The 25,965-nt window shown below is 37.9% G+C and overlaps 1 protein-coding gene across 1 annotated transcript; it reads left to right on the top strand.

Moving 5' to 3' along the window:
• Positions 1–16: 16 nt before the first annotated feature.
• On the top strand, positions 17–25,046 carry ATG3 (autophagy related 3). The gene is made up of 12 exons (XM_042867961.1): positions 17–163; positions 3,748–3,789; positions 7,163–7,212; positions 8,401–8,471; positions 10,182–10,289; positions 12,714–12,763; positions 14,421–14,502; positions 14,988–15,022; positions 15,750–15,905; positions 16,572–16,699; positions 23,411–23,479; positions 24,801–25,046. The coding sequence occupies exons 1-12, from the start codon at positions 92–94 to the stop codon at positions 24,880–24,882; spliced, it is 945 nt and encodes a 314-aa protein (XP_042723895.1). The 5' UTR covers positions 17–91; the 3' UTR covers positions 24,883–25,046.
• Positions 25,047–25,965: the final 919 nt, after the last annotated feature.

Below are 25,965 nucleotides of genomic sequence, written 5' to 3'. Positions count from 1 at the left end.
CGCTGGGTCACGTGGCCGGGACAGGGGGCGGGGCTGCCGGTGCAGCCGTGACCGTTGGCTGCGGCGATCGTTCCCGTGGCCCTGTGGCGGCATGCAGAACGTCATCAATACGGTGAAGGGGAAGGCCCTGGAGGTGGCCGAGTACCTCACTCCCGTCCTCAAGGTGCCGGCTCTGCGCGGAGATCCCAGCGCGTTCCCTTGCGAGGCGTTCCGGGAGGGGGGAGGGGTGGGTGGCCGCCCTCTCTATGAAGGCCGCGCTGACGCCCCGAGGGTCGCGAGGGCGCCGCCCCGCCTCTGCGAATTGGCTCCAAAGGAGGGAGCGGGCAGCTGCCTGCTTCCGTGGGGTTGAGCTGCGCTTTGCGTTCCGTCAGGGCTGGAGCATCCCTTGGGGAGGTGGGGGAAGATGATGGTGGCAGGCCTCGGGAGGCGGCGGGTTGCTGGAAGAACGGCTTGTCTGCTGTCATCGGTTTGTGCTGAAGTGGCTGAACGTTTGCCTGTGTGAGCAGGGATGGAAGCCAAGCGTGCTTGAGCGTGGTTTCAGGGGTGGGTTGCAGTGGGTCTTTTGGGTAAGAGTGCAGCTTTCTCAGCTGACAGAAAGAAACAAACTCGTCAAGTCTCCGTTATGTGCGCAAATATAAAGCTGTATAGCATGGCTGGCTGTATCAGCATTCCTAAATAAAAGGAAGCGTCTGCACAACGTAACAGCAAACAGTAGAAATTCTTCATGGTCTCCTCTAATAGTATGCTTATAAAGGTGTGCAGCAAATCTATTCCTGCTTGCTTAGGTAGGTAGGAAGTGATTTTTTTTTTTATTTTTTTTCTCCATTTCTCAATTCCATAATATATTCTACCTTCAGTTTTCAACTGTTTTCCTATTCAAAAGTTGACTTTGTATGGAAATATTTAACTTCCCAGCAGTTCTCTCACTACTGACTTTCAGACTTTTTCTATGTTTTTATTAAAATATGTAGACACTCCAAAAGTAATGCCTCCTGCTTACTTCTGTGGAAACTATAACAAATGCACTGAATACAATAACACTATTTGGCAGAGAAAATACTCGGCTACAAATCCTGATTGCTCAACATAGGCACCAGCATTAGCTGTGCATTTTTGCTAGCAATGAACAAGAGCCTTTATGCCACTCATCAAAATCTGCATCATTGGAGATGACCAGCTGCTGCTACTGCTGAAACACACCACTCACCACTTCACCTTGTCCATGCCAGAGTCATAGGGACATCCAGAGATCATCAATTCCAACCCCCCTGCCAAAACAGGTTCCCTACACCAGATCGTACAACTATGTGTCCAGGCAGGTCTTGAAAATCTCCGGAGAGGGAAACTCCACAACCTGCGTGCACAGCCTGTTCCAGTGCTCTGTCACCGTAACGAAGGTCACCACATCCACTGTTTGGTCTCCAGAAATGCTCAGCAAGTGTCGATGAATGTCAGTAGCAGCCATTTTTTCTGCATGGAGGAATTCAGTGGCATATCTTTATTTCATCCACACTCCTAGGTCAGACACCATTTTATCGTACTTCCCCTTTGCTGCCATTTGTCACACAGCAACCAAATGTAATGGAATATTGGTGGGAGGGTTCAACCCTACCGTATCACCTACATCTACCTCTGACATTGTAGACCAACTTAATAAAATAGGGGGCATTACTTCTGCAGCAACCCTTGTATGCCTGCTGTAATTGCCTACAACAATAAGCTCTCTGGCTATAGGTCTACTGCATGACCTGCTACACAACTTGTACTGTGCAACCTGGATCCTTGGACAGAAGTCGGTGATATGCAGTTATTAATTGAACTTGTCCCTTTAAAGCAAATAACATGCTCCTGCCTGGATAGTCTGTAGGTTTCACCACCAGTGCGAACCATCTGCTGCTGTGAAGTTGTGTGGAAATGTGGCTTGTTCACTGCAGTATGGCTGTTGCACAACTGGTATTTTATTATGTGAATAGCAGAGGAGTTTTTGTGCTCAGATGTGCTGGGGGGCTGTGGAACTTCTCATGAGTGGGAGGTGATGATAACATGTATGTATTCCCTTTACAAGGGGATTTAAGCAAGTACGCTGATTTCTTGACTTCAGAAATTCACTTTAGCTACTGTGTCTTGTGCTGGGCTTGCATACCACATGATGCACATAGATTAGAAAAAGTGAACTATTTACCCTCTGCGAACAGAGAGTGGTTATTTTACATTTTTCCTAATGTAATTCCAGAACTACAAGCTTGTTCTTGTTGCATAAAATATATGGATAATTTTGAGGTTAAATAATAAGTAGACTGTAACGAGGTGTTGCATAATATGTTATTCTCAATTTTTATAGTAATGCAAATTGCTAAATTAGTTCTTTAGGTTTTTTTTTTTATTTTTGTTAACTGCGTATAGCAGTGCATATAGTGACGTTTGCACGACAACCAGTTTGTTTATCATTAATCATTCACTTCAGTGTCTCTTCTTCAGGGACATAATGGGAGAAAAAGGAATCAGGTATTCATGAATACCTCCCCTGTCCTGGGATCTGGTGAAGTCGCCGTCCCTGGCAGTGTTCAAGAGGCATCTGGATAAGGAGCTATGAGATATTGTTTAGTAGCTTGTGTTAGCAATCATAATGAGAGGATGGACTGGGTGATCTTGTGGGTCATTTCCAACCTTGTGATTCTGTGAAATAGGTGAGCTTGTTTCCTTTTATATAGCGCAGGTGGTAGCGTGCACCAGGGTCAAGCACCAAGAAGAACTAAGTTAAGTAGCAGCTGGTTTTCTTTAATGCTTTCCCAGTGACTGAACCTGCTGAAGTTGTAGCCAAACATAAAATCCTTTGTGTTTGCTGCTTTTAGTCTTGATAGAAAGAATCATGAGTCTTTCAGGGCAAGAAGCTATGTAGTAATTGATGACTTGAAAAGTGAGCTATGCCATCCTTGAAATTTATATTCTTTCAAAAGTTCTTCTTAAATAGCTGAAAAACTGTAGGTTTCCTTGAGGCTTTTCTGAATGAAAAAGCAAATGAATCATAAACAGAATACTCTCTCCAAATTTGATTACGCTGAAAATGTAGCCTTAAACTTCATAGATGTTGTCTTTAATGCAAAAGTTCTTAGTTTTTCTATGCAAAGCTAAATTACATGGCCGTTTGCCATCTGTTGTAATCATAACTGGTTCTATGGTGTGTATAATGAAGGCATCAAAACAAAATGGATACCAAAAAGATTTAGTAACAGTCATTGCAGCTTTTCTTATCACAGGTGAAAGCTGGTTCAGTCCTTCATTTCATGACCTAGAAACCCACATACTGATGCATTACGCTGTCATTCAGTATTTAAACAGTCTCAAAATTGTTATTCTAAAGATCATTATTTCCAGCTGTTTTTCTGTCTCTAACTGGTAAATGTAATACAGAGTGTAAGGTGTCCTTTTTCTCTTTTTTTTTATTATTACTTTTATAATATATTTATTATTATTGACATAACTGACTCTATCAAAAGCAAAAAAGAATAAATTAAAAACCACTATGTAATCTTACCATGAACCTTGTTCCCCTCCCCCCCCCAAGTCTGCTACAAAGTAATTTCATCAGCCTTATGTTATAGGATATGGAGGTATCAGCATAAGCAGAGGCTGCCTCCAAGCTGCTTTGCAGATCTATGTGGACTGAGCAGATATTTTTGTCACCACGAAAGTGAATATGTTGATTTGCCAGCCGAGCTCAAAAACTCTACCTTTTATTTATTGCAGGAATCCAAATTTAAAGAAACTGGAGTCATTACACCTGAAGAAGTAAGTATTTAGAACCTTTGAAATACATTTGGAAACTGTGAAAGTACTGATAATTTTTACTCAAAGTGACTGTGCTCATCTCAAACAGTTTACTTCTTTGTCAGTTAAGTATTCCTTCTTGAAACAATTTCCACAATGTGAAAAAAAAAGCCTTCTTAGCCTACAGGTGAAGTAGGTCAGCATCAGAATTCTTGAGATCTGAATGTGGGATGTCTTTTCCTGTGTTATGTAATAAAACACTAGTTAGAAAGTTTTTGTTGGGTCAACAGCTCCGTTTGTCTTGGGGGTTAACAGGAATATGTTTATTTCAAAGGCTTTTCCCATAAACCCATGAGGTAAATTTATTACTGTATCTTGCTTACCTCACTTTTGGTTCCTTCCAAGACTATGGCTAAATCATTATATATGCTTGCCTACGGTAAGCATTCATTCAATGCTTTTATTTTTGTCTTTTTTTTTTTCTCCCCCTCTGGAGGCTGTTTCATGCTGCCAAGCAATTGCAATTTTTAAAGAGGAAAAAAAGAATTTTTCTAGAATTGTAAAAACACTGAATATGCAGTGCTGTTTGGGCTCCCTGGTTACGCTTCTTCTCCCATTAAAATGCTTCTGTTCTGAAAATACGTTGTCCTTACTGAACAGAGTTAGATAGAATGAAAGAAAAATGTGATGACTTACAAATGTGAAGATGAAATTAAACCAACTGCAGCTAGTATGGGCAGGAGTGTTTTTCCTAATGTTGGTAGCTAGTATTGTTCTGCTGTGTTACGAGACATGCAAACATTTGTGCTCTCTGTCATCCAGAAGAGCAGTACTCTGAAGAACAGGCTTAGTAACAAAGTGTTCTGCTGTATTGATAACAATATATATGTGTAGATGGTTATATATTGTACATACTAATATATTTGTTTTCTCTATATAAAACAAGTATAACTTTACAGAGAAAGTGTAAATGAATGTACTAATGCCTAATCCCTTCTTGATCTGAAGGAGGGAACTCCATAGTAGAACTGAAAAGATAGTTTCTGTAGTGGCAAGAAACACTCTATGCTACATTAAGCTGTTTGCAGTATTTATGGGTCAGTAAAATAATGCAAATAATATGTATTATCTGTGTAAACACAGATACTGATGTGATGAATAAATTGAATCCTTCAAAGCTTTACTCAAGAGAAATGGTTATGTAGCAAGACAAATGGTTTTCTTAAACTTAGGTAGGGCTGAAGTGTGGACCTGCTTATTGTCTCTTTGACAACCTTTTTACTCACTGATGGTTTTGTTCTTTATAGAACAGTGATTGCTAAAGAGTTGAAGTCACCTGTGGTGATGATAGGATGTTATCTTTGAATGAGTTTGGGTTTCCTGAGTAATGAATTTCAATTTAACTTGTTTTTCCTGCATCTTAGTCTGAGATACCACTGTGGTAAACTCTGTGAGGAGGGACATGACTTAGTGGACATGGTGGGGATGAGTTGGGGTTGGATTGGATGATCTTATAGGTCTTTTCCAATCTTAATGGTTCTATGATCTTGTGGCTTGTCTGTGAAGATGAATCTATTCAAGGCTAGGCTGGATGGGGCTCTGAGCAGCCTGGTCTGGTGGGAGGTATCCCTGTCTATAGCAGTGAGGTTGGAACTGGGTGGTCTTAGACATCCCTTCCAACCCAAACCATTTCATAATAACACTAATGATGACTAATTAAATTCAACATTAGTACTCTTTTTTGGGATCTGCGTAACTGATATAATTTTAGCAAGTTCTTGCCTGCCAGGTGTTCTTGTTAATTAATAACTCATAAAGACAGCCCTTTAAATTTCATATGTGAGCATGGGCAAATCTTTAAAATAATTCTTTTCAAGAGTAGAAGTAAGATGTTGTCCTAAAATTGTTCTCTTGTCACTTTTATGTTACCGACTAAGGTACGATAGCAGTAGCACAGTAGAAATAGAAAGTGAAACCACCTGATTTAATTATGCAGTCCAAGCTGAAGAAAAATGCAAGTGAAATTTAGAGATTGTTTTAGGTTTTTTGTATTACAAAACCTGCAAAGAATGCTTTGAATTTTTTCGTCTTAAATAATGTCTTTTAACAGTGGAGCTGCAAGCGCTGTTCCTGTTCCCTGGACAGAGAATTTTAGATGATTCTGGAGTTCCATGTGGTGTTTATTATCACATAAAGCCTAGTGCATGCTTTTGTTGTTGTTGTTGTTGTTTTTTAATTTCCCTGTGTGTTAGAAGGGATTACAGTTTTCCTTAAATTGAAAATTTCACTTCAGCTAGAGGCTTCTCTTGGAGAATGGTTGAAATGGTTTGCTTTTGCAGAGATCAGGTCTGCTAACTCATATGCAGTACATGTTCTGGTATTTTCCACTGTGCGCTGAGCCTTTGCATTGGAAGGCACGATGAGAAAATGGCTGATGCTAATGCTACAAGCCTGCTGTATCGCCCCATAACGCCTTGTGGGCAGCTTACAAATATGTTGTTGTAAATTGGCATTCTAAGAGAAGAAAACAACTGTAGCATTAGGTGTGTACCTTCTTTTCAAAGTGAACTAGTGCATGGAACACAGAAATCAGTATTCTTAAATACGGATTTCTTTTTCAGTTTGTGCAGGAAAACTATGCCCAGTGGGTTAGAATATGCTGGGTAGATTCTGAGTTGGTACAGTTTTGCATGGTGAAATAGCTGTTATCTTTGATACTAAGAAAAAGTAGAGTGAAGATTTTTAAAAGTTCTTTGTTTGGAACAGCGTTCTACATAATTTTTTTCAATTTACTAAGTGTGTGGTTATCCATATCTAGTAAATGCCAGTGGTGAAATATGGTGGTTGGTGTTCACTTCTTGAAGCATACTGTTTACTCCTCTGTTGCAGTTCTCTCACTAATTCAATGAAGTAGTGACAGTCCCGCTTCTGTTCTTGCTGCAAAATTGTTGTGAACACTAGAAGAGAATTAAACTTTTGTGTTTTTTGTAGCTGAAACTCAAATAAATGTACATAAAGTTTTTACTGGGTTGATTTTGGATGGAAAGCTTAAGTTCAGTTATTCATCTCATATTAATCTCTTCAATGTCTTTGTAAAACATGAAGAGTAGCAAATAAAAATAATTTATCCTTCACAAAATCAGTGATGTAACTTGGATTAAGAAACAGTGGTTAGTATGCGTTTCCTTCAGGTGAAGTTGATTTAGTTTTGTTAGTCATTTTATGATTAGCTGAAAAATAGTTTAAAGAAAGCATCAAACAAAGTATAAACAGATTAACTATGTAATAAGAATCAGAGGAATATGCAACTGAAATATAAATAGTATTGCAGGAATTGCACATTGCTTTCTTATGCTATATTTAACAGTTCTTTAATTTTTTCTTGCCTTAACAGTTTGTCGCAGCTGGCGATCACTTAGTTCACCACTGTCCTACTTGGCAATGGTAAGTAAACACAAAAGAATTGCACAAAGTTGTAGCATCCCTACATACCTATGCTTTGATGTGTTTCCACTGGATACAACCGTACAATTGTCTCATTTCAGAATAGTACTCTGGCTCTTGCAGTGCAATCTGCTCTATCTCTATGATGAAGATATATGAACTTTAAGTCAAACAGGTCTTTTTTATTCTTTGTAGCAGTAGGGGAAATAAGGGTTTGTTTGTGGTTTTTTTTCGTTGTTATTGTTCTCCAAAGGCTCTGGTGGAAATAAACTTGTACATACCATGCATGCTTTCAGTACTTAGCTGCGGTAGCAGTGTCTCTTCCCAGGTTTGTCTTTCGTGTTTAAAAAAAAGCAAAGGCCATGTCCAAACAGAATTGCTAAGAACAAGTTGTAATTGGTATGTTTTAAGCAAGAGTTTGGTTCAGTATTTTCAAGTAGACCCACGCCAGGTTGCTTTGTGCTGTGCTTGTTCTGGGAAATTCATTGTTATTCACACGCAGTGGGGGGTGCAAACAAGGTACTTTCTTGCATTTTATTAGTATCTTGCATTATAAAACAAACCATTCTGGACCGTGAACAGATAAAGAATTGTTATACTTGAATCAGTTTCTTGCCTTTTTTACTGTCTTCAGAAAAAATAAGATGTTGAATCATGTCTGTACATAAGCTTTATGCACATAGTTTGCAGCAGACTATTTAGTAGATTAGAAGACTTTTATTCCAAACCAAAAAGCAAGGAAGGTAAAAGAAAGTGCTCTGAATAATGTGAGCTTAGCAAAATTACTGGAGTCTGGTTACTATGGACAGGTTTTATAACTTCCGTTTCTTTTTCTGAAGTTGCTTTCTAGAGATGCTTGGTACTATGTTGTTGCTGATTCTAGTATGTTTCTTACAGACTAGATTGTTTTGTCAGCCCATCTTTGCTAGGCTATCTCAAAGTGAAGGTGGTTATTGAAGCAGAAAATATTTGTAATCCAAGACTTGATAGTTTAGGAATGGCCAACTTTTTTGATCCCATACAGATATCGAAGTCTCTATATAACCAAGGGCAAAGTTATAGCAAACAAATTCTGTTAAAAGTTCAAAAGGAGTACATAAAATACTTGTGATGTAGATTGAAAATAGGGTTCTTTTGCTTGCACGTCATCAAATTCCCAACCTTTTTGTGGTGCACTTTGTTTTGCAGGGCTTCAGGAGAAGAGCTAAAAGTCAAGGCTTATCTGCCAACAGACAAACAATTTTTGGTAACTAAAAATGGTAAGGCTGAAGTTTAAATATAAGTGTGTTTAGGACAGCATGGTTGATTGTGCTGTCAAATCTACTCATTGCCTGTATTGACAATTGAAGCATATTTTGTTCTTGTGATACTAGAAGTTTTTCCTGCACATCTGAAATCTTTTCCTTTTATCTGTTATTACCAGGACTTTATACCAGCAGTGCAGTTTCTTTTGATGAAGTAAAAATGAAGAGTAAATGCCATAAACTTGTCTATTGTCCTTGTCTATCTTTTTTTTTCCTCCACCCTTCGGATCATAATTGGTTTATTATGTTTAAATAAATAAGATATGTTTATTTTACACCTCCTTTTGGAAATCATGGGTTATTGAAGTTCCCAGAATTGTCATACCAGTGCTTCTGGAATGCATAACTGATGTCACTGTTCCTTTCAATAATTTATATTATACGATTATATAAAATGCAATTTTAAATCCAGTTTTCATCAGATTCACAATTGTGTGTATGTATAATACTTGTGATGACTACCTTTTTAAGAAAATGCAGGAGAGACCTGTACATTGATGTGCATTGGCACTACCATGGCAGAATTGTTTTCTTGAGAGATTTTGTATAAAAATGTGTCAAAGATAATGTAATTAGAGGTACCTGCAATACTGTGAAGATCCTCAAAAGTTTTTTTACCCGCTGGAAGTTGTATTTCATGCTTTGATGTCCCTTGCAAGCTTTTGAAGTCTTGCAGGGAACTGTAGGGAACTATCATATGAAGATGTTAGTGCTAGTGTTGGACAGACTTCAGTGAGATAGCCTTGATAGCTGAATAGCCAGGTGATCTACTTTGTTTATCTCTTCTACTCCTTCCAGGGTACCACATTGCTGTGAGCTTCCTAGGCCACGTTTTAAAGCAGTGTGTTTGTGCTCTTTCTACTGGTAGTGACACGTTGGCCAAGCACCTGAGTAGAAGTTGTGGGCTAAGGGTGAAGCCAAAAGCCACTCTACAGGCTTCATTTTGGAAGTCTTTGGAGAACGTTCTTTCACTGTGACTTTCAAACCTTCTCTCTTTCTGAAAATTAGCATTTTTGTTGTACTGCTCGTTTATGCAATTGGAAAGAGTCTGCTTTGTCTTAACTGGATCCGCATTTTCTGTGACTGTTTTCTGAAAATTATATTTAAATTGTACTTAAATGGCAATATAATACATGACTGAAGTTACTTTAATTAACAAATTAATTTTAGCCTCTTCCAAACTTGTAGATGTTAATTAGCATGATAAATTAGGTACGTTTAACAGTAAATATCTGATACAAACTTTAAAAGAATTCTAGAGACAAATCAGCTCAGTAAACTGGTGGTAATATAGGCAACGTTGTACTTGGGCTAGATGTAATTTAGTGCTTAGCAGTAGTTTAGTTGTTAGCAAATGAATAGGTAGCATAAAAACACATGAGAAGTTAATTTGTTTCTGGTACTCGTGAGTTTGGGTGAAAGTTCTAATTGTTAGAAGAAGAATGAACTTGCAGCAACTCAAACAAGTGATGTGCTGTAGTGAGATAAAACACCGCTTACAGCTCATCAGCATAATTAATTTCATTTGAAATATATATATCCAGGGTTCCTTAAATAAAGATATGAGCTAACTATATTTCAGAAGACCTTGTAGAAAAGTTTCTTGCATCAATCTGATTTTGTATAGGAATGGCTGCAGTCATCTTGTTTTGCAATTTTTTGCAGTACCGTGCTACAAAAGGTGCAAGCAGATGGAGTACTCAGATGAGCAGGAGGCAATTATAGAAGAAGATGATGGTGATGGGGGATGGGTAGACACCTTTCACAATGCAGGTATTCAGAGTCTTGCTTCAAACTTTGCATTTGGTAATCAATAAGATTATCAGTTTCCACTATTAGAAAGTAAAATCTTTCTCATGCGGTTGACTGTGTATTAGTATCTAATCTGGAAGAAAGTATGTTACTGTGCCAGAAACCCACGTGCTTTGTGTATGACTGCTTGTATGACATATTTAACTGTATGCCTGTATGTGTCTGAAATAGGCTGCTTTTCAGAGATGTCAATGGTATTTTAGTTATTTTGGTATTCTCTTAGAAAAGTTCTAGGAAGTTATTGCCAGGGGGGAAGCTAGGGGCTGTGTACTGGCTCATTCTTCAGCAAGGAGATCTGTTAAAGAGAACACTGGTTTAAAATATATGTCAAGAACGTACTAATTTCTGCTTTTAGTCAGATTGCATGTGAAGGATTTTGATATTTAAATGATGATGCAAAGAGACTTAATGACTGTAGTATTTCCCATGTTGTTAATTTGTAGGGTTTGAGTTAAAAAGGGGAACAATTAGAAAACAGCTCTTAGTATTTGATGTCATTTGAAGGGCTAAAAATATTGTTAAATAAGGTGATGACTGTGAAAGATGATCCTTTTTTATTTTTAATGAGCTTGTGTCTAAAAATTATTGCTTACATGGATCTGTCTCATTATCAGGCTTGTTCAGCCTGGAGAAGAGAGGGCTGGAGAGTGACCTCATTGCAGCCTCCCAGTATCTAAAGGGAGCCTACAAACAGGAGGGTAGCCAACTCTTTACAAGGGTAGATAACAGCAGGACAAGGGGAAATGGTTTTAAGTGGAGAGAAGGAAGATTTAGGTTGGATATCAGGGGATGTTCTTTACCTGCAGAGTGATGAGTACTGGAACAGGCTGCCCAGAGAGGTTGTGGATGCCCCGTCCCTGGAGGTGTTCATGGCCAGGTTGGATGGGGCCCTGGGCAGCCTTGTCTAGTATTAAATGGGGAGGTTGGTGGCCCTGCCTGTGGCAGGGATTTGGAGCTTGATGATCCTTGAGGTCCCTTCAAAACCAAGCCATTCTAGGATTCTGTGATTCTATGATCTTGTGTAGCACAGCTTCTAGTAAACCACGTTGTCCTTTTCTGAGAAATGGCAGTTTTATTAGTTTTAATCAATTTCTTCATGAGCTGTAATGAGTTGATTAAATTCAGTCTTTCAATTACGTTGTCTTCTACTGCCTCCAAAGCTGGAATATATTTCAGTCAGCTTTACTTTTTTCAGTGTAATTTCTTTTGCTATATTCTGGCAAATCTTCTCTCATAAATAATTTAGCCATACTGAGGAGAGCAGGGGTGCAAGAAGATGCTTTTGCTTTTGTAAATGTGTATTTTTGATCACTGGAAATTCTTCTCTGTATTGCTCTTCATAATTGAACACCTCTCTGCAAGGAAATCATGTGAGACGTAGCTTTGTCATATTCTTTAATTAGGTATGCCTTCTCCTTCTCTGCTCTGTCAAGTTTTGGGTGTGGGTTTTTTTGTTTGTTTTATTGAGTGAGATTATTTGGGTTGATTGATTTGGTTCCTATGCTTTGCTAGTACGGCTATAAGACTTCTAATTAGATCTAGCCGGGTGTCTGAATAATCTTAGGAGGTAAAAATTTATTTCCTTTCATCTGTATTGATAAGTTTTATAACAACACTTTTTGGTGTGTGGGGCAAAACTGCATGTAAAGAATCACACTGCCACTAGAAATGCGTTGTTTCTGAGCAGCATTCACCTGACATCCCTTTCCCTAAGCAATTAAGGTCCATTTTTGCATTTCTGCAGGACAGTAACTTGATTTCAAGTTCATTCATTCATGATATAACTTCTCACCTGAGCAGTTAAGAAGATTCATTTACTGTTCCAAAGCAGAATGTTGTCGCGTATCCCAAAGAGCAGCAAATGAGTGCTACAATAAAACTGGGAATCAAATGCAGAGGCATTGAAATGTTGATACTGCTGTGATTTGGGGTGTTTTTTACTTCCACTTCTTCTCAGCTGAAAGCATTGTATGCTACCATGTTTCTGCTTTGTTGTCAGCACTTTGCCTTCAGGATGCTTCGAAACAACTAATGAAGCATACCTTGCTTGTGAAGCTGAGAGAATTCACATCGTGAATTCATTCTTTGTGCAAACGATCCTTAAAATAAAAAATGCAAATTACTTTGCTGTTATTCCATCAACAAAATTTGTTTGCAGCGTAAGAGCTGTGCTATTGTGCTATGCATTACTAGCATGGTCTGTTTATGGATGTCCAGCTCCAAGCATGCTGCCAACACCAAATAAATAGCTTTTCAAGTATCTAGAGTTGTTGTGAGATGTAATAGGAATGATCATATGCTGCTTTCTGAGATGCATCATTCGTTGTAGTGTTCTGTAACAGAGAAGCAGGTTTCTTTAATGCAAACTTATTGTTCAATTAACAGGTATAGCGGGTGCAACAGAAGCAGTTAAGGAGATCACTCTAGACTGTAAGGTACTTGCTTTGGAATTATTTTTTTTGCTTTATTATTGGACATAAAGGTAATAGAAATCTTCCCTGCAGCCATCTAGTATTGCTTCTGAAAGTCTAGAATACTCTTTGTCACTAGATGTGTTGCAGATATTCATTGACCTTCATAGCTTGTGATACTGATTTAAGCATGTAATCTCTACATTACCATGTGTTTACCAGAGCGGTGTTCTTTTTAGGCTGTGTTTAACTAGTGTGCTCTTGTGCCAAACTTCTACAAACTGAAAATGCACCTGGATTTACAGTGATAACTCCCCTTGTTTCTCAGGAAGCTGATGTTTGGTGATCCAATGTAAATAATTCTTCTTTTTTTTTTGTGGAAAAATAATTCAGGAGTAGAAAGTATTTATTCATAATCTTTAAACTTCATTTGCAGTAGTGTTTAAACTCTTTAAGTCCTGTTTGATGCCCTCACATTCACTGACATACTAGCACTGTTTAAATATCTTACAAAGTCATCAGTTTCTGTACGTTTCCAAAAAATCACTCGGTAGCAGGATCCAAATCTGAAACTTAAGGCCTCATGAAACTGAGAACAGAAATTGAAATGGATATATGTAATAGCTAATGTGCTTAAGAGATGGGGAGAATGTCACAAAGGGCAAAATGATTTTAATGATGAACACTCGAGTGGAGTTCTATTTGTGTCCTTTAAGAATGTGCGAAACCATCCAAGCATGAATCTTTTGATTCTGAAGATTAGATGGAAAGAGAATGGAAATTGTAAGCAACTCAAACTCTGTTGGTGTGGTTAACTGTGAAATTCATCCAAGTGAGACTGTACTGAACACTGTGAAAATACAACTTTTTGACAACTCAGTTACGTAAGGGTAGAAAAAACTCTCTTAAGAATCACCTGGAGGTGACTGGTGTTTCTACAAAATGTAATTGTAGAACCTTATTGGATGTGCAACTGCTGTTGTGTTAAGGATTTCACTTCTGTTTTGTGCACAGAAAAAAAATCTGCATGTAGAGTACTTCATTTCTTGGATCACAAGGCCAATCCAGAATGGCAAATCTTTTTCTGCTGGCAAATATACCGTTTGCCGAAGTACTCAACGACATAGTTATGTACTGATTATATTTTGTTTTGTTTTCCTTATAATTAGAGCAGCTCCTAATTCTAGTCATTGTTTTGAGTATTCTCTTGAAGTCTTCATGACATTGGCATAAATTGAGGCCTCCCTCTCTGAATTTCTCTGGAATTGTCTGTTGGATTCAAACGTTATCCATAGGCACAAAAGTTGTTTGAGGGCTTGTTTGTGGCTTAGTTTATAGAAGGTCTTAATCTACATGTCTAGTTGTGGGCTTTCATTTGAGGCAAGTGGGTTATTTGAAAATAAATTATGGCTGTGTATACTTTATTCTTTATTTGTGATTATTCTTTACATATAAATAGAATCAGTCTGGACTACAAAGTCAAAGGAGAAATTTTTAGTGGATTTTTAAGGCAAATATTTGAGTTCAGTATAATCCTTGTTAGTATTGCAGATTGTTTCATTTATTTATTTATTTTTTGCATGGCTGTTTTGACTGGATCTAAATTCTTGAGATTTGCTGGGGCATCTTAAATGCAGCTGTCTTTAAAGTAGTGCTTTCAATTTTTACTTTTTATCTAAAGGATAATATAAAAATACCAGAGCGATCAGCATCCTGTGAAGATGATGATGAGGAAGATGAAGGAGAAGCTGCAGACATGGAAGGTATTTCCGTAATTGAATGGGATGCACTTTTTTTCAGGCCTTTAGCTATAGTGGTAAACTTTAAGAGAATACTACTTTATTTTTACAGAATGCATGCTAACAAAAATCAACAGGCAGATCTCCTTTATTATCTTTTGTATGGTCTTATTGGTGCATGTTTAATTTGTGTGATGAAATCTCAGTGACTATTGACAGGCGAATAGGTTTGAGTAGCAACGTAGAAGCAAAGAAAAATTAGGAATTTAGCATAGTTTTATTCCTGCTACATGGCTGTACCTAATCTGTCAACTAAAAACCACTTTTTTAAGGATTGTTTATCATGTACTTGTAGGCTGTGTCACATTTGTATTAAAAAGGCTTAGTCTGGTTTGGGGGTTGGGAAATCTATGTGAGTAAAACATGTTTATATACATGTGACAGTGGGAATGAGAAATATGACAACTAGCTGTGAACTGAACACAGAATTTTATGGGTCTTCTTTTCAGAATATGAAGAAAGTGGGCTATTGGAGACAGATGATGTGAGTGAACTGTTCTGTCTTGTCTGTTAAAATACTTATCACCAGTATGAGCACAAGCAAAGTAAAAATAAAGATGTTAAGTGGCTCACGTAAGGTTATTAGGAGCAGTGGGATTCCTGAGCTTGGTTTCCTATGGATTTGTCTCCTTCCTAACTACCTTAACTCTTAGGTCCTTAGAAATTTTGACCGCAGTAATTTTGCTTTCTTTGCTGTTCTGTTTTGCTCTGCTTACATACTGTGCTCAATTCGCAAGTTATAAAGTGTGGTGGTTGTTCTAAAACCTGTATGTGGTGGACGGAGTGTCTTATAGGTTCAGTTAATTACGTGCACACTCCAGAATCTAATGAGGGAAGACAGGGCATCATTATTTGGAGGCACTTTTCTGAGGTTTTCATGAAACCTGCATAATCTGAGACCTGCCTTGTGAATTTCATTGGGATTGTCTTTTTTGTTTAAAAGTTTTTGGTGGAAGAAGGGAAGAGGGTAGGACAACGTAGTTGCACCTTTCTATGAGAAATCGTGTCTTAAAAAACAAAAAAAAAAAAGTGGAGAGAAATTTGTATTACTTCTTTGAATATTGAAAACAAAACCTAAAAGCCTGTATTTCTTAATGTACACTGGAGAACATTTATTTTGATCTTGCAGCCCTACCTAGCTGCATAGGATGGGACAAGAGGGAATACAAACAGGACTGTACTAATGTTGTCATTTTCACCTTGAAAACCAGGCAACACTTGACACAAGACAGATTGTAGAAGTTAACAAAGCCAAAGTTGATGTTGGAGGGGAAGATGCTATTCTACAGACTAGAACTTATGACCTCTACATCACTTACGACAAGTATTACCAAACTCCAAGGCTCTGGTTATTTGGATATGATGAGGTACAGCAATGTTTCTTTGTTTGTTTGTTTTCCCACTTCTGTGAAATGAGACCAAGTCAGATAACAAGGCTACTTTGTTATTACTTTCTAAATCACAGTGCAAATTGAAAGGAAGAAATGGTGAGGAAGCCATTATGCAGTCAGGATTGCAGACAGGGCTTTTAGGGTTGCAGGACACAGAAATTATTTCACTGAAAAATTGTACTTGATAACTAAGTATTTTTGGGAAAAAAGGGGGATTGTGCACTGTTATTTTTTAAGCTATTGCTCTAAGAGAAGCTAAGAGAAATAACCCCTGTCAATTCAGACAACTAAACATGTTTTTGTGATAAAAAGATCAGATAAATCACTTCCCTTTTACTAGCTAAGTTTCTTGGATCAAAGTTGATGAGGGCTTATGACTCAGGTACCTAGATGGGAACCAGGGCCTTGGTTGTCATATATAGAATTGACCATTCACGTTATATACTAAAAGCAAGGTTTTATGTAGTACTATTTCAACACCGTATGAATTTTAACACAATCTGTATTTTCAGTGTACTTTCAGAAGTGTTGTACTTGTGACTTACGGTACTACATGTGTTCGTGATGCTGGAATTACTAAGAAGCAGTAAAAAATTCTTTTTTAGTAATGCTTTTGGTGGAGTGTTCCTTTTTTCTTTGTAGCAACGGCAGCCTTTAACAGTAGAGCATATGTATGAAGACATCAGTCAAGATCACGTCAAGAAGACTGTGACCATTGAAAACCATCCTCACCTTCCTCCACCTCCCATGTGCTCAGTTCATCCATGCAGGTAAGTGTTTCTAGTGTGAGGCGGGATGTGGACATAAGGCACTTTGCTGTTCTTGTTAAGGTTTTGATTCAGGTTTTTTTGGACTTATTTCCATACTTGGCTGCCACAATGGCCTCTTAGCTTCTGAAGGAATATAAAATACAGATAATAGTTTTTCTCTGAGGTCATTCCACTGCTCACTGCTGCAAATGTACTATGCAGTTAGAGTTCTCTTTTCTGTGCTTAACTTGCTTTTCCTCCACTTTCCCAGAAATTCCAGAAGATGGCAGACTACTAGAACTCTATAAAGCAAGTTCTGTGCTTTCATTTGCTGTTTTTGGGGGAGTAGAAGTATAATATATGCTTTGAGAGCAGGAAAATGTTATTTCAGTGTGAAAGAACTCTCTTTCATTACTACCTTCTCCCCAAAATGTCCATTAAACTGCTAAGTACAGGTCCTGTAATTGTCACACTGAAATATTATTTTGCACTTATGTTTAAAAAAAAAAAATTGTTTTCAGGATCTTTTCTGTTGCATTTCCACATTTCTCATCCAATATACAAGTAGTCTGTAGTTAGACTAGTTGCACAGATATTTTTTCTAACATGTTTTTGAAGATGGCTTTTATCTTAGATGTAGAGTGATTCTTCAGCTTCTTGCTATTGTCAAGATCTTGGAGATGTGAATTCGGGCTTTCTCTCTCTCCCTTTTTTTTTTTTTTCCCATTAAAAAATAAAAAGGAAAAACATCCAGTATCATGTACATGCTTACTATACAAATAAATAAAAATTCTGATTGTCCCTTTCACTCACAGAAGTTTCTTTGTGCTTGAAGAAACAATTCTGGATCTTGTGTCGCTAGTTGAGATGCCAAACAATTAGCATGTGACTGACAAGCTTGTGGTAACTTCTGCAGATTCAAAGCATTCTTACTTCTAGGTTAGGCATTCTTTGAACATACGATTAATTTTGGGAAGGCTGTACCATTCTTTATGAAGAATGGAAGCTTTGAACTGGTGGATGGCTGCTCTTGATCTTATGAGGTTGTATATCCGTGTGTTTTATAATCTGTATCTTGTCTTCCAGATTTTGGTTCTTTAACTACCGCCTTGCAATAGTCTCTGCTTTTAACAAGCACTCAAGCTTATGCCTGCACAATATTAAGCAGGGAAAACATTTTACAAGTGGGAAATAGCTTTCTGCCCAGTTCAGCTGATGTAGAGAAATTTAAGTAATGAACTTCATTGTTGGTCTTTAAATGACCAGGTTTAAGTCTATAAAGACCCATCTAGACAAGCCTTGGTACTCAAGAGTAGTATAGGAAGCAGATAACAACTTAGAGAACTATTAGAAAAGGAATAAAGACTAAAACAGAAAACATTAAGTTCCTTCTGTGAATCTGTGGGATGACCTGTATGTTGAATACTGCAGTAAGTTGTTGTTACCCATTCTGTAGTCTTTGAGATAAAGGAAGAGGTACAGATAGGGTATCAGGAACAGCTGCAGTTATGAAGCTTCTTCCAAATAAGAAATGATTTGAATAATCTGGGACCCTTTAGCTAGCAAAAGACAGCTGAGGAATGAGTTCTGATTTGAGTGACTCTTATCATGAAAGCCACAGAGGGACAATAGCCAGCACGTCTTTCTTTTTATTTTTTTCCTCAGTAGTAAAGTGCGTATTATTGAATGGAACTCATTACTGGCATGTTGAAAGCCAGAAAAAGGAGTAAAATCTGCATGTATCTAAGAAAACTAAATATTAAAGTTGTTTAGGAAGTTAATGGAAGAAAAGTTGTCAAGAGTTGTCAGGTGTGGTTACTGTTTCAGAATTAGGAAGCCTCTAGTCTGTGTACTGCTGGAGACTTGAAAAATTTGAGGGAAGCATTACTAAGTACGTGCTCAGGCCTCTTTTTTGAGCATGTACTATGAGTTTGTCAGATAATGAGGAGAATGAAAAAGATCTTTTGCTGTAAGAAGGATTTGGGAAGAAAATAGCATATGCTGTTCTTTACTTTTGATGGTTGATCAGGTGGGATGAATGTAGGATGGTTTAGCAGACTGAGTGGGAAGGCAATTAACCAAAGCAAAGAAGAAAACGTTCCTGATGCGGCTCAATTTAGTGGATGCTGAAAGACCTGCTAATAAAGGGATGTGAGGAAGCCTCTGATGGATGCATGTTGGAGGGCACTCACAAAAGAAATAAAGATGACAAGATATTTGGACATGACAACCCTTGCTGACTACTTAAAGCTGGGGAGTATATTCTGGTCTGTGACTACAATGTATCCTGTTTAATTTTGCAGATTTCTTTATAGAAGAAGAACCAATTTCCTATTAGCCTGTGAATTTGGATTGAAATTTTTTCACAGAGGAGAGCTGTGAGTGTATGTGTTCTTCCTCTGAAATGAGTAAAGTTTCAGTGACTTTGTTACATAATTCACATCTACCCTTGGAAAAACAGCTTGCATCATGAGACTTATTGCAATTAGTCTTTTAAGAACAAAAAAGGAAGATTGATATTGCAGTGAGATCAGTTTGTCACTAGTCTTAAATGTAGAGGAAGCAATGTAGCCTTCTCCAAAACAAGACGAGGTGATCTAATTGACTGGCAACTGCTTGACATTGTGTAAGTTAGCAGATGTTGTCCTGAGAACGTGAAGAAAGTGACTGATAGTGTATCTAAAATGGTGGTTTAAAATGGAATTCTATGTGACTGCTAGGTACTAATGTTACAAAGGCTGTGGTTAAATTAGGTTGCCTCATGCTGCTTAATTCTTAAAGCATTAAATATGTTCTCTTGCTGTATGAGGCAAGCTATTCCATCTCCTTAATTTAATTAGGCTTATAGCTGAGAAGGTCTGGACTTCTGAGATTTTATTTATTAATTTATTTTAAAAGGTCAAAAATGTTTTGTTGTTAAGTTAGTGTTTTTCTAGCTCTGCAGCTGTTGCTTCCCTACACATTACATATATTGTGTAATGTGGGGTACTTGCGTGGTCCTAAACTCACTTGGCTGTTTCTTGCAATGCGTATGTCCTTCTGTCCTGCGTCAGAGAACAGGAGGAAATGGGATGTTGGCATGAGGGAGACTGCCACTTCTTGAGACTGCTTCTATTTTAAGTAGTTAGTTGAAAGTGTTAATCTTGCAGCTCTTCTGGAAGTTGTATTCCTTATCAGCATTTTTATGATACCAGCAGGAACACATTCAACTTCCTCATTAATTGCTGGAAACTGGTTTAACCACAGTTCTCGCTATTTATGTGGGTTTAATGATTGATAATTTGATAGCAAACTAGTTAACTACTAAACACTTTTACAATTGGGTTTGAATTACATATACTAATTCCAAGATCATATTTTCCTCTCCTTCAGAATGTATAATAATAGGCTTTTGAAGTCTTTTAACCTTACATAGTGTAAGCTGTCAGCAGGGAAGTGATTGTAAGGCTCAGGATAAGTGAATTGTAGAGTTTATGGTCAACTGTCAAGATTATGCAGGTTTATACTGAAAATAGCACCTCTGTGCTTTTTTCCCGCCAGTGTCTTTGTGTGAGCAGTTACAGACACTGAGTCACATTCGTGGACAGTTTTCTCTTGAAAATACACTGTCCTACAGAGTCTTACATTCAGCTCTTTGTTCTAGAAGCTTATAGTTGTCCACTACACTGAAATTCCTGAAGAAGGCCTTTTACTGTTTTGAACTGTGAATAATCGATCATTTCTGGTATTGCTGTTGTGTGGTTTGTGGGTTGTGTTTCCCCCCAATAGGTCAGGATGGTTTTTATTGTATACATTTACTTTTCAGTGTTGTAATTTTCCCTTTCAGCTGATACTGAGAAAATATCAGTATGTCGACTGTGCTGAATTCCACTGTCAGGCTGATTTTATTTATTCATTTACTTCTGAAGGATTTTAGTTACTTCCAAGGGGAATTGGGCATAAACTGGAGCACAAGAAGTTCCACACAGTAAGAGTGACAGAGCACTGGAATGGGCAGCCCAGGTTGTATTGGTAATATTCAAGACCTGTCTGGATGCCAACCTGTGCAACCTGCGGTGGGGGGCCTGCTTTGGCAGGAGAATTGGACTTGGTGATCTCTGGAGGTCCCTTCCAACCCCTACAATTCTGTGATTCTCTTCAAAAGCAAAAACTTTTAACAAAGTAAAAACTTATGAGAGTGTAATCAATCTAATAAATTGGATTCTCTCAATTTATTTATTTATGGACTTATCTCTATACGTATCTGTCTCAATTTCTTTTCAATATGAACAACAGTATTTTTTACTTAGAATATGAATGTTAACTCATATTACTTGAAGCACATCAAGAGTTGGTAATATACCAGTAAGTAAATTAGGAGATTTTAGTAGATGTTTCAAATGTTTGATCTACTGATCTACTTGTTAGCTCAAGTGATATACAAACAGGCCTGAAACAAACATCAGTGAACATGTAGCATTTAGAGTTACCTTGGGTTAAGGCAACCAGTTATTTTGGGGGAACTAATATTCAGAAGTAAGGTAATAATAATAATCTTTGAGATTTCTAGATAGGGTTTTTCAAATTACACTTCTCCTGAAGTTAGCTTGCTTCTTTTATTTTTAGGATACATATTCTTCATGTTGTCTTCTCAAAATTTTCTTGTAGAAGGAAACCAACTTTTGAAAGCTTCTAAGTCACAAAGTTTCTCACAGGTAACTGTAAAACTGTAAGAATGACCATTATGTGGCTGTTAGAGAATTCCAGTTATCTTTTACTAGTTCTTAGAAAACTGGAAAGAACAACTCTCATTAAGGTATACGTGTGGGCTGAGGGAGCTGGACTTGTTCAGCCTGGAGAAAAGAAGGCTGCGGGGTGACCTCGTTGCAGCATTTCAGTACCTAAAGGGAGGCTATAAACAGGAGGGGAATCAAGTCTTTGAAAGGGTTGATAACTGCAGGACAAGGGGAAATGGTTTTAAGTTGAGGGAGGGGAGATTTAGGTTGGATGTCAGGGGGAAGTTCTTTACTGTGAGAGTGGTGAGGTGCTGGAACAGGCTGCCCAGAGAGGTTGTAGATGCCCCATCCCTGGAGGTGTTCAAGGCCAGGCTGGATGGGGTCCTGGGCAGCCTGGTTGCATTAAATGTGGAGGTTGGTGGCCCTGCGTGTGGCAGGGGGGGATTGGAGATTGATGATCCTTGAGGACCCTTCCAACCCTGTGATTCTGTGATTCTGTATGAGGTTGAGCCAGTATCCTGTAAAAGACTTAAAATAGCTGTGTGGTGACTTGTACTTGTGCCACTACAAAAAATAACTCACCATTAACAGATGAGAGGATGAAACTTAAGTTGTAACAGAGGCCACATGCCTACAGAGAAGCATCTGGCTTAGGTACCTGTGTGAGCATAAGTTCTGCAGTGGCATCATGAGGATCCAGAATTGGAATCAACTCTGATGATAAGTTGGTTTCTAAGGACCAACAGCACAGTAAGTGACAAATGCTGACCTTTATCATTTCCCAGACTTACACATTCCTGTTTACAAAGTGTCTTGGTAACTTTACAACAACTTCCTTCCTTGTGTTTGCAGTCACTGTCGGCATGAGTAACTTTAGAGATAATTACTAAATGCCACTATTAGTCAGTTATTTAGGCTGTTTTGATTTGTATAATTATGTCAAAGGATGTTCAGTAAGTTATTCAGACTGTGCTTACCACTCTTCCTGGTTCTTACAAATACAGTTTGTTTCAGGATGAGTACTTTAAACTGCTACTGTTGACTAACTTGCACTGTTAAATGGGTGGGCAAACATAAACACCACGTGGCGTTTCTGGTCAGGACTGCCTACAGAATCATGAATTTAAAGCTGATGGATAGGTGAAAGTGACAACCTGTGAGTCTGAGTTAATAAGTTATAATTAAAACTTCAATTGACCGTACAGTATTTTCCTCCTCTGAGTTGGTATGTTCTTCATCCCTTAGTTTATGATATAGAATAGCTGTCTTGAACACAAGACTATTATTCCTGAATTGTAGCTGATCATTAAAAGATTTTTAGCTTTCCTTGTTGGAGGTGTGCAAAACTAGATCAGACAGGCTCCTGAGCAGTCGGTTCTAGCTTACTGTTCTTCTTGCAGGAAAAGCTGGACTTGGCAGTACTAGGCAATGACCAGAAACTTTTCTAACCTCAGATAGTTTGTGATTCCATTTTATATTCTTATAAAAGGTATTTTATGTAGGTTTGGCTTACCCTGCATTTCCAAGGAAACTATGAGTTATGTATTTGATATTTCTTAAGCACACTGAAAATCACCCGAGGCAGATGAAAACGCTGCAGTGATTTCTAGGTCACCTTCAGAGATCATCTGGGGACTTCTGCTGGCTTGCTGCTTCTAGTGAGGATTACCTTCTAGAGACTTTCCTGATGACTTTGTCATTTTACAATTAACAATTGTACAAGCAGCAAGGAAAATATACTGTCTTGCATTATGCTACTCAGTCTTCACTGTAGCATAGAATATTTTCTTTTTCTTTGTGAATGTAGGAGGCTGGCAATTGTTATATTCAGCACTTCAGTATTAATATTTCAGTCATTGTTGGGACTTCTCTGTTAATAAACTGCAAGTTTCATCTTGCTGCTGTGGAACCAAACATCCGAAACTTTTTAATTTGCAGGTAATATGATTTTATTGAGATGAAGAAGAAGTTATTTTTTCGTTATTTTTTCGTTCACTGTTTCTAATCTGTATTTCAGGCACGCGGAAGTGATGAAGAAAATAATAGAGACTGTTGCAGAAGGTGGAGGAGAACTTGGAGTTCACATGTATCCTTTTTCATTACTGCATGCTATTTGTAAGGATTTCTTTCAGTGTAGGGAGCTGTTACTTAAGGGTTCCTAAACTAGAATTCAGTAGTGTGTGAAAGCAATAAACCATGTTTGTGGTAGTACTTAATTAGTTTTCTGGGATGAGCTCCTTTTGTGTAAATGAACACTGCTACTCTGCTGAGGAGAGGGAAGGGCAAGTGAGGAACCAGAGTGGAAAACAAGTAGTATTGAAGGGACAAGATTGAAAGTTTGCATCTCAATTAAGGAGGTAGCTATGAATATGCAATTGAGATCCTGGTGAGGGAGGATGTATTAAGAAGATAAGGCTGGAGTTACATAGACGTTGGCCGGAGTTGGCATGTATTTAAGTGAAGTTTGAGAATCCATGCTTTGATATTACCACATAGTAGACTTGGAAATATCAGATGTACTACTTTGATATTAGATTTGGCTCTGAGATTGATTTTAGTGATTTATTTTAGTTTTTGTTTCACTGTATGCCTCAGTCACAAGTGGACAGACACCTCAGTTTACAATTGTCCAGCATACTCAACATTACAAATTTGGGACCAACAATCGTTTGAAGGTGTATCGTACAGGGAAGACTAAGAAAATCTGCTATTTAAAGGCAAGCTTTTGAGCTTAGCAAAGCTTATTTCTATTTCCCTTCTCAAGAGCAAGGAGCACTTCCAAAGAGTGTTTCAGAACAGCAGCTTACTTTTTTTTCTGAGAGACTGAAACTGAGAAGTTTAAGTTCTTTAAAGAGAGAGTGGTGAGGTGCTGGAGCAGGCTGCCCAGAGAGGCTGTGGATGCCCCATCCCTGGAGGTGTTCAAGGCCAGGTTGGATGGGGCCCTGGGCAGCCTGGTCTAGCATTAAATGGGGAGGTTGGTGGCCCTGCATGTGGCAGAGGGGTTGAAGATTCATGATCCATGAGCCATTCTGTGAGAAGAAGCCTGTTTTCGCTGCAGCTGCAGGAAGGAATTAGCCTTGCTAGGTTCAGTTCGGCTTGGCATTTGTTAATAACAAATGTTAAGTTAGTAAATGGCATTATATGTTCTTGTATGATATTTGTAAGAGTTACTGAAAGTAACTTCTGGTTCCTTGTTTTATCTTGAAAAAGTAAGACTTCTATGTTTGGGCAAGCACAAGTTATTACTAGAGATCTGTTGTATTAGTTTCCCAGTCTCTAACTGTATAATTTCTAAGTGCTATTTTCCTGCTAGCAAGAAGAACAGTTGAACGAAATATTGTAAGTGACTTCTAGTTTGTTTTATGGGATTTCCAGTTTTTACAACTCTTCCTTAACAAGAAATTCAGGTACCTTCTTATTTTCTTGAAATTTGTACAGGCAGTCATTCCAACAATAGAATATGACTACACAAGGCACTTTACAATGTAACTAAGATAAAAGATCCTCTATCAAGTCTTTTTTTTAAATAACCCATCCATGTGACATACATTATACACAATTTCTGTAATTAACCTTTTATCGAGCTGATAGATGAAAATAAAATGTTCCATTACCAGCCTTTTTAATAAAAGTTTTTGTGTGTAATAAATAAATCACTTTCATTCCTGTATAAATACTGCAATAAGAGGTGGATTTTTTTTGTTCATAATTCTTTCAAAATGATTTCAACAGAAAACTTTTTTTCCTCCACACATGGAAGTCAGTCTCCTTTATTAGTAGAATCCGTATGCTTTTGGCTTTGTTGCTAAGATGATTCTCAAAAATGTGATTCATTTATTTTTGTCTGATTTAAATTCACCTGAAAGCGAAGGCATTTTGGGTTTGGTTTTTTTGCTGTTTGTTTGTTTGTTTGTTTGTTTATTTGTTTGTTTTCCCCTTGTTGTGAATGATTATATTTGCTGTAACTGTAGGAAGACTTAAACCTGAAAGAAATTAAGTAGAATCTTGTTAGGAAAACTTAACTGCATCTTAAACTAAAGTAGCTCCAAATAAGCATGCTATGAAAGCTAATTTATATTCACACGAGAACAAGGTTAGCATTTTGAGATGGAATTTTTAGGGAGAGAAATAGTATTAGTGTGCAGTCTGTTGATCTTGTAATAAAGGCAAGAACAGACGTGTTGAAAAAATCCCAGATTGAAGGTAGAGGGTTAAAATCACTGTGTTAGACTAAAGTTTAGTCTTGTAACGTGTCTTGACCTATAGACTATGCTAACTGGTAGCTTAATAGCATGGTTTCCATTTTGAGGGTAACTGTACCTGGTATTGTTTGTGAAGTCAGATATCACAGACGCGTCCTGGTTTTGGCAGCCACTTTTTTCGCTATCAAATGTTAGTTTTTCATTGATGGAGATGGGGAGAAAGGATTGGTAAGTGTATGTCATAGGTTCACTTAAATCTGTGTAGCTATCGCAACATGATTGTCTGCCAAACGTCACCCTGCCAGAGAATCCGAAGTTGGATACCTGTGGCTGTCTGAATTTACTGTTGGAGAAGAAGGCTGGCATAAGG

This window comes from Lagopus leucura, unplaced genomic scaffold (genome assembly GCF_019238085.1).
Source record: "Lagopus leucura isolate 7727_CA_CO unplaced genomic scaffold, USGS_WTPT01 Super-Scaffold_100001, whole genome shotgun sequence".
NCBI classification, from domain to species: domain Eukaryota; kingdom Metazoa; phylum Chordata; class Aves; order Galliformes; family Phasianidae; genus Lagopus; species Lagopus leucura.
Note: the sequence above shows the minus strand (reverse complement) of the source record. Positions and strands in the feature narration are given on the sequence as shown.

What these genes read in the sequence shown, in the direction of transcription:
- ATG3 (XM_042867961.1), top strand. Translation starts at nt 92, where the DNA reads ATGCAGAACGTCATCAATACGGTGAAGGGGAAGGCCCTGGAGGTGGCC. An exon ending in AGACACCTTTCACAATGCAG is followed by an intron (nt 10,290 to 12,713) that starts GTATTCAGAGTC and finishes TTCAATTAACAG; the next exon opens with GTATAGCGGGTGCAACAGAA. An exon ending in TGCTCAGTTCATCCATGCAG is followed by an intron (nt 16,700 to 23,410) that starts GTAAGTGTTTCT and finishes TCTGTATTTCAG; the next exon opens with GCACGCGGAAGTGATGAAGA.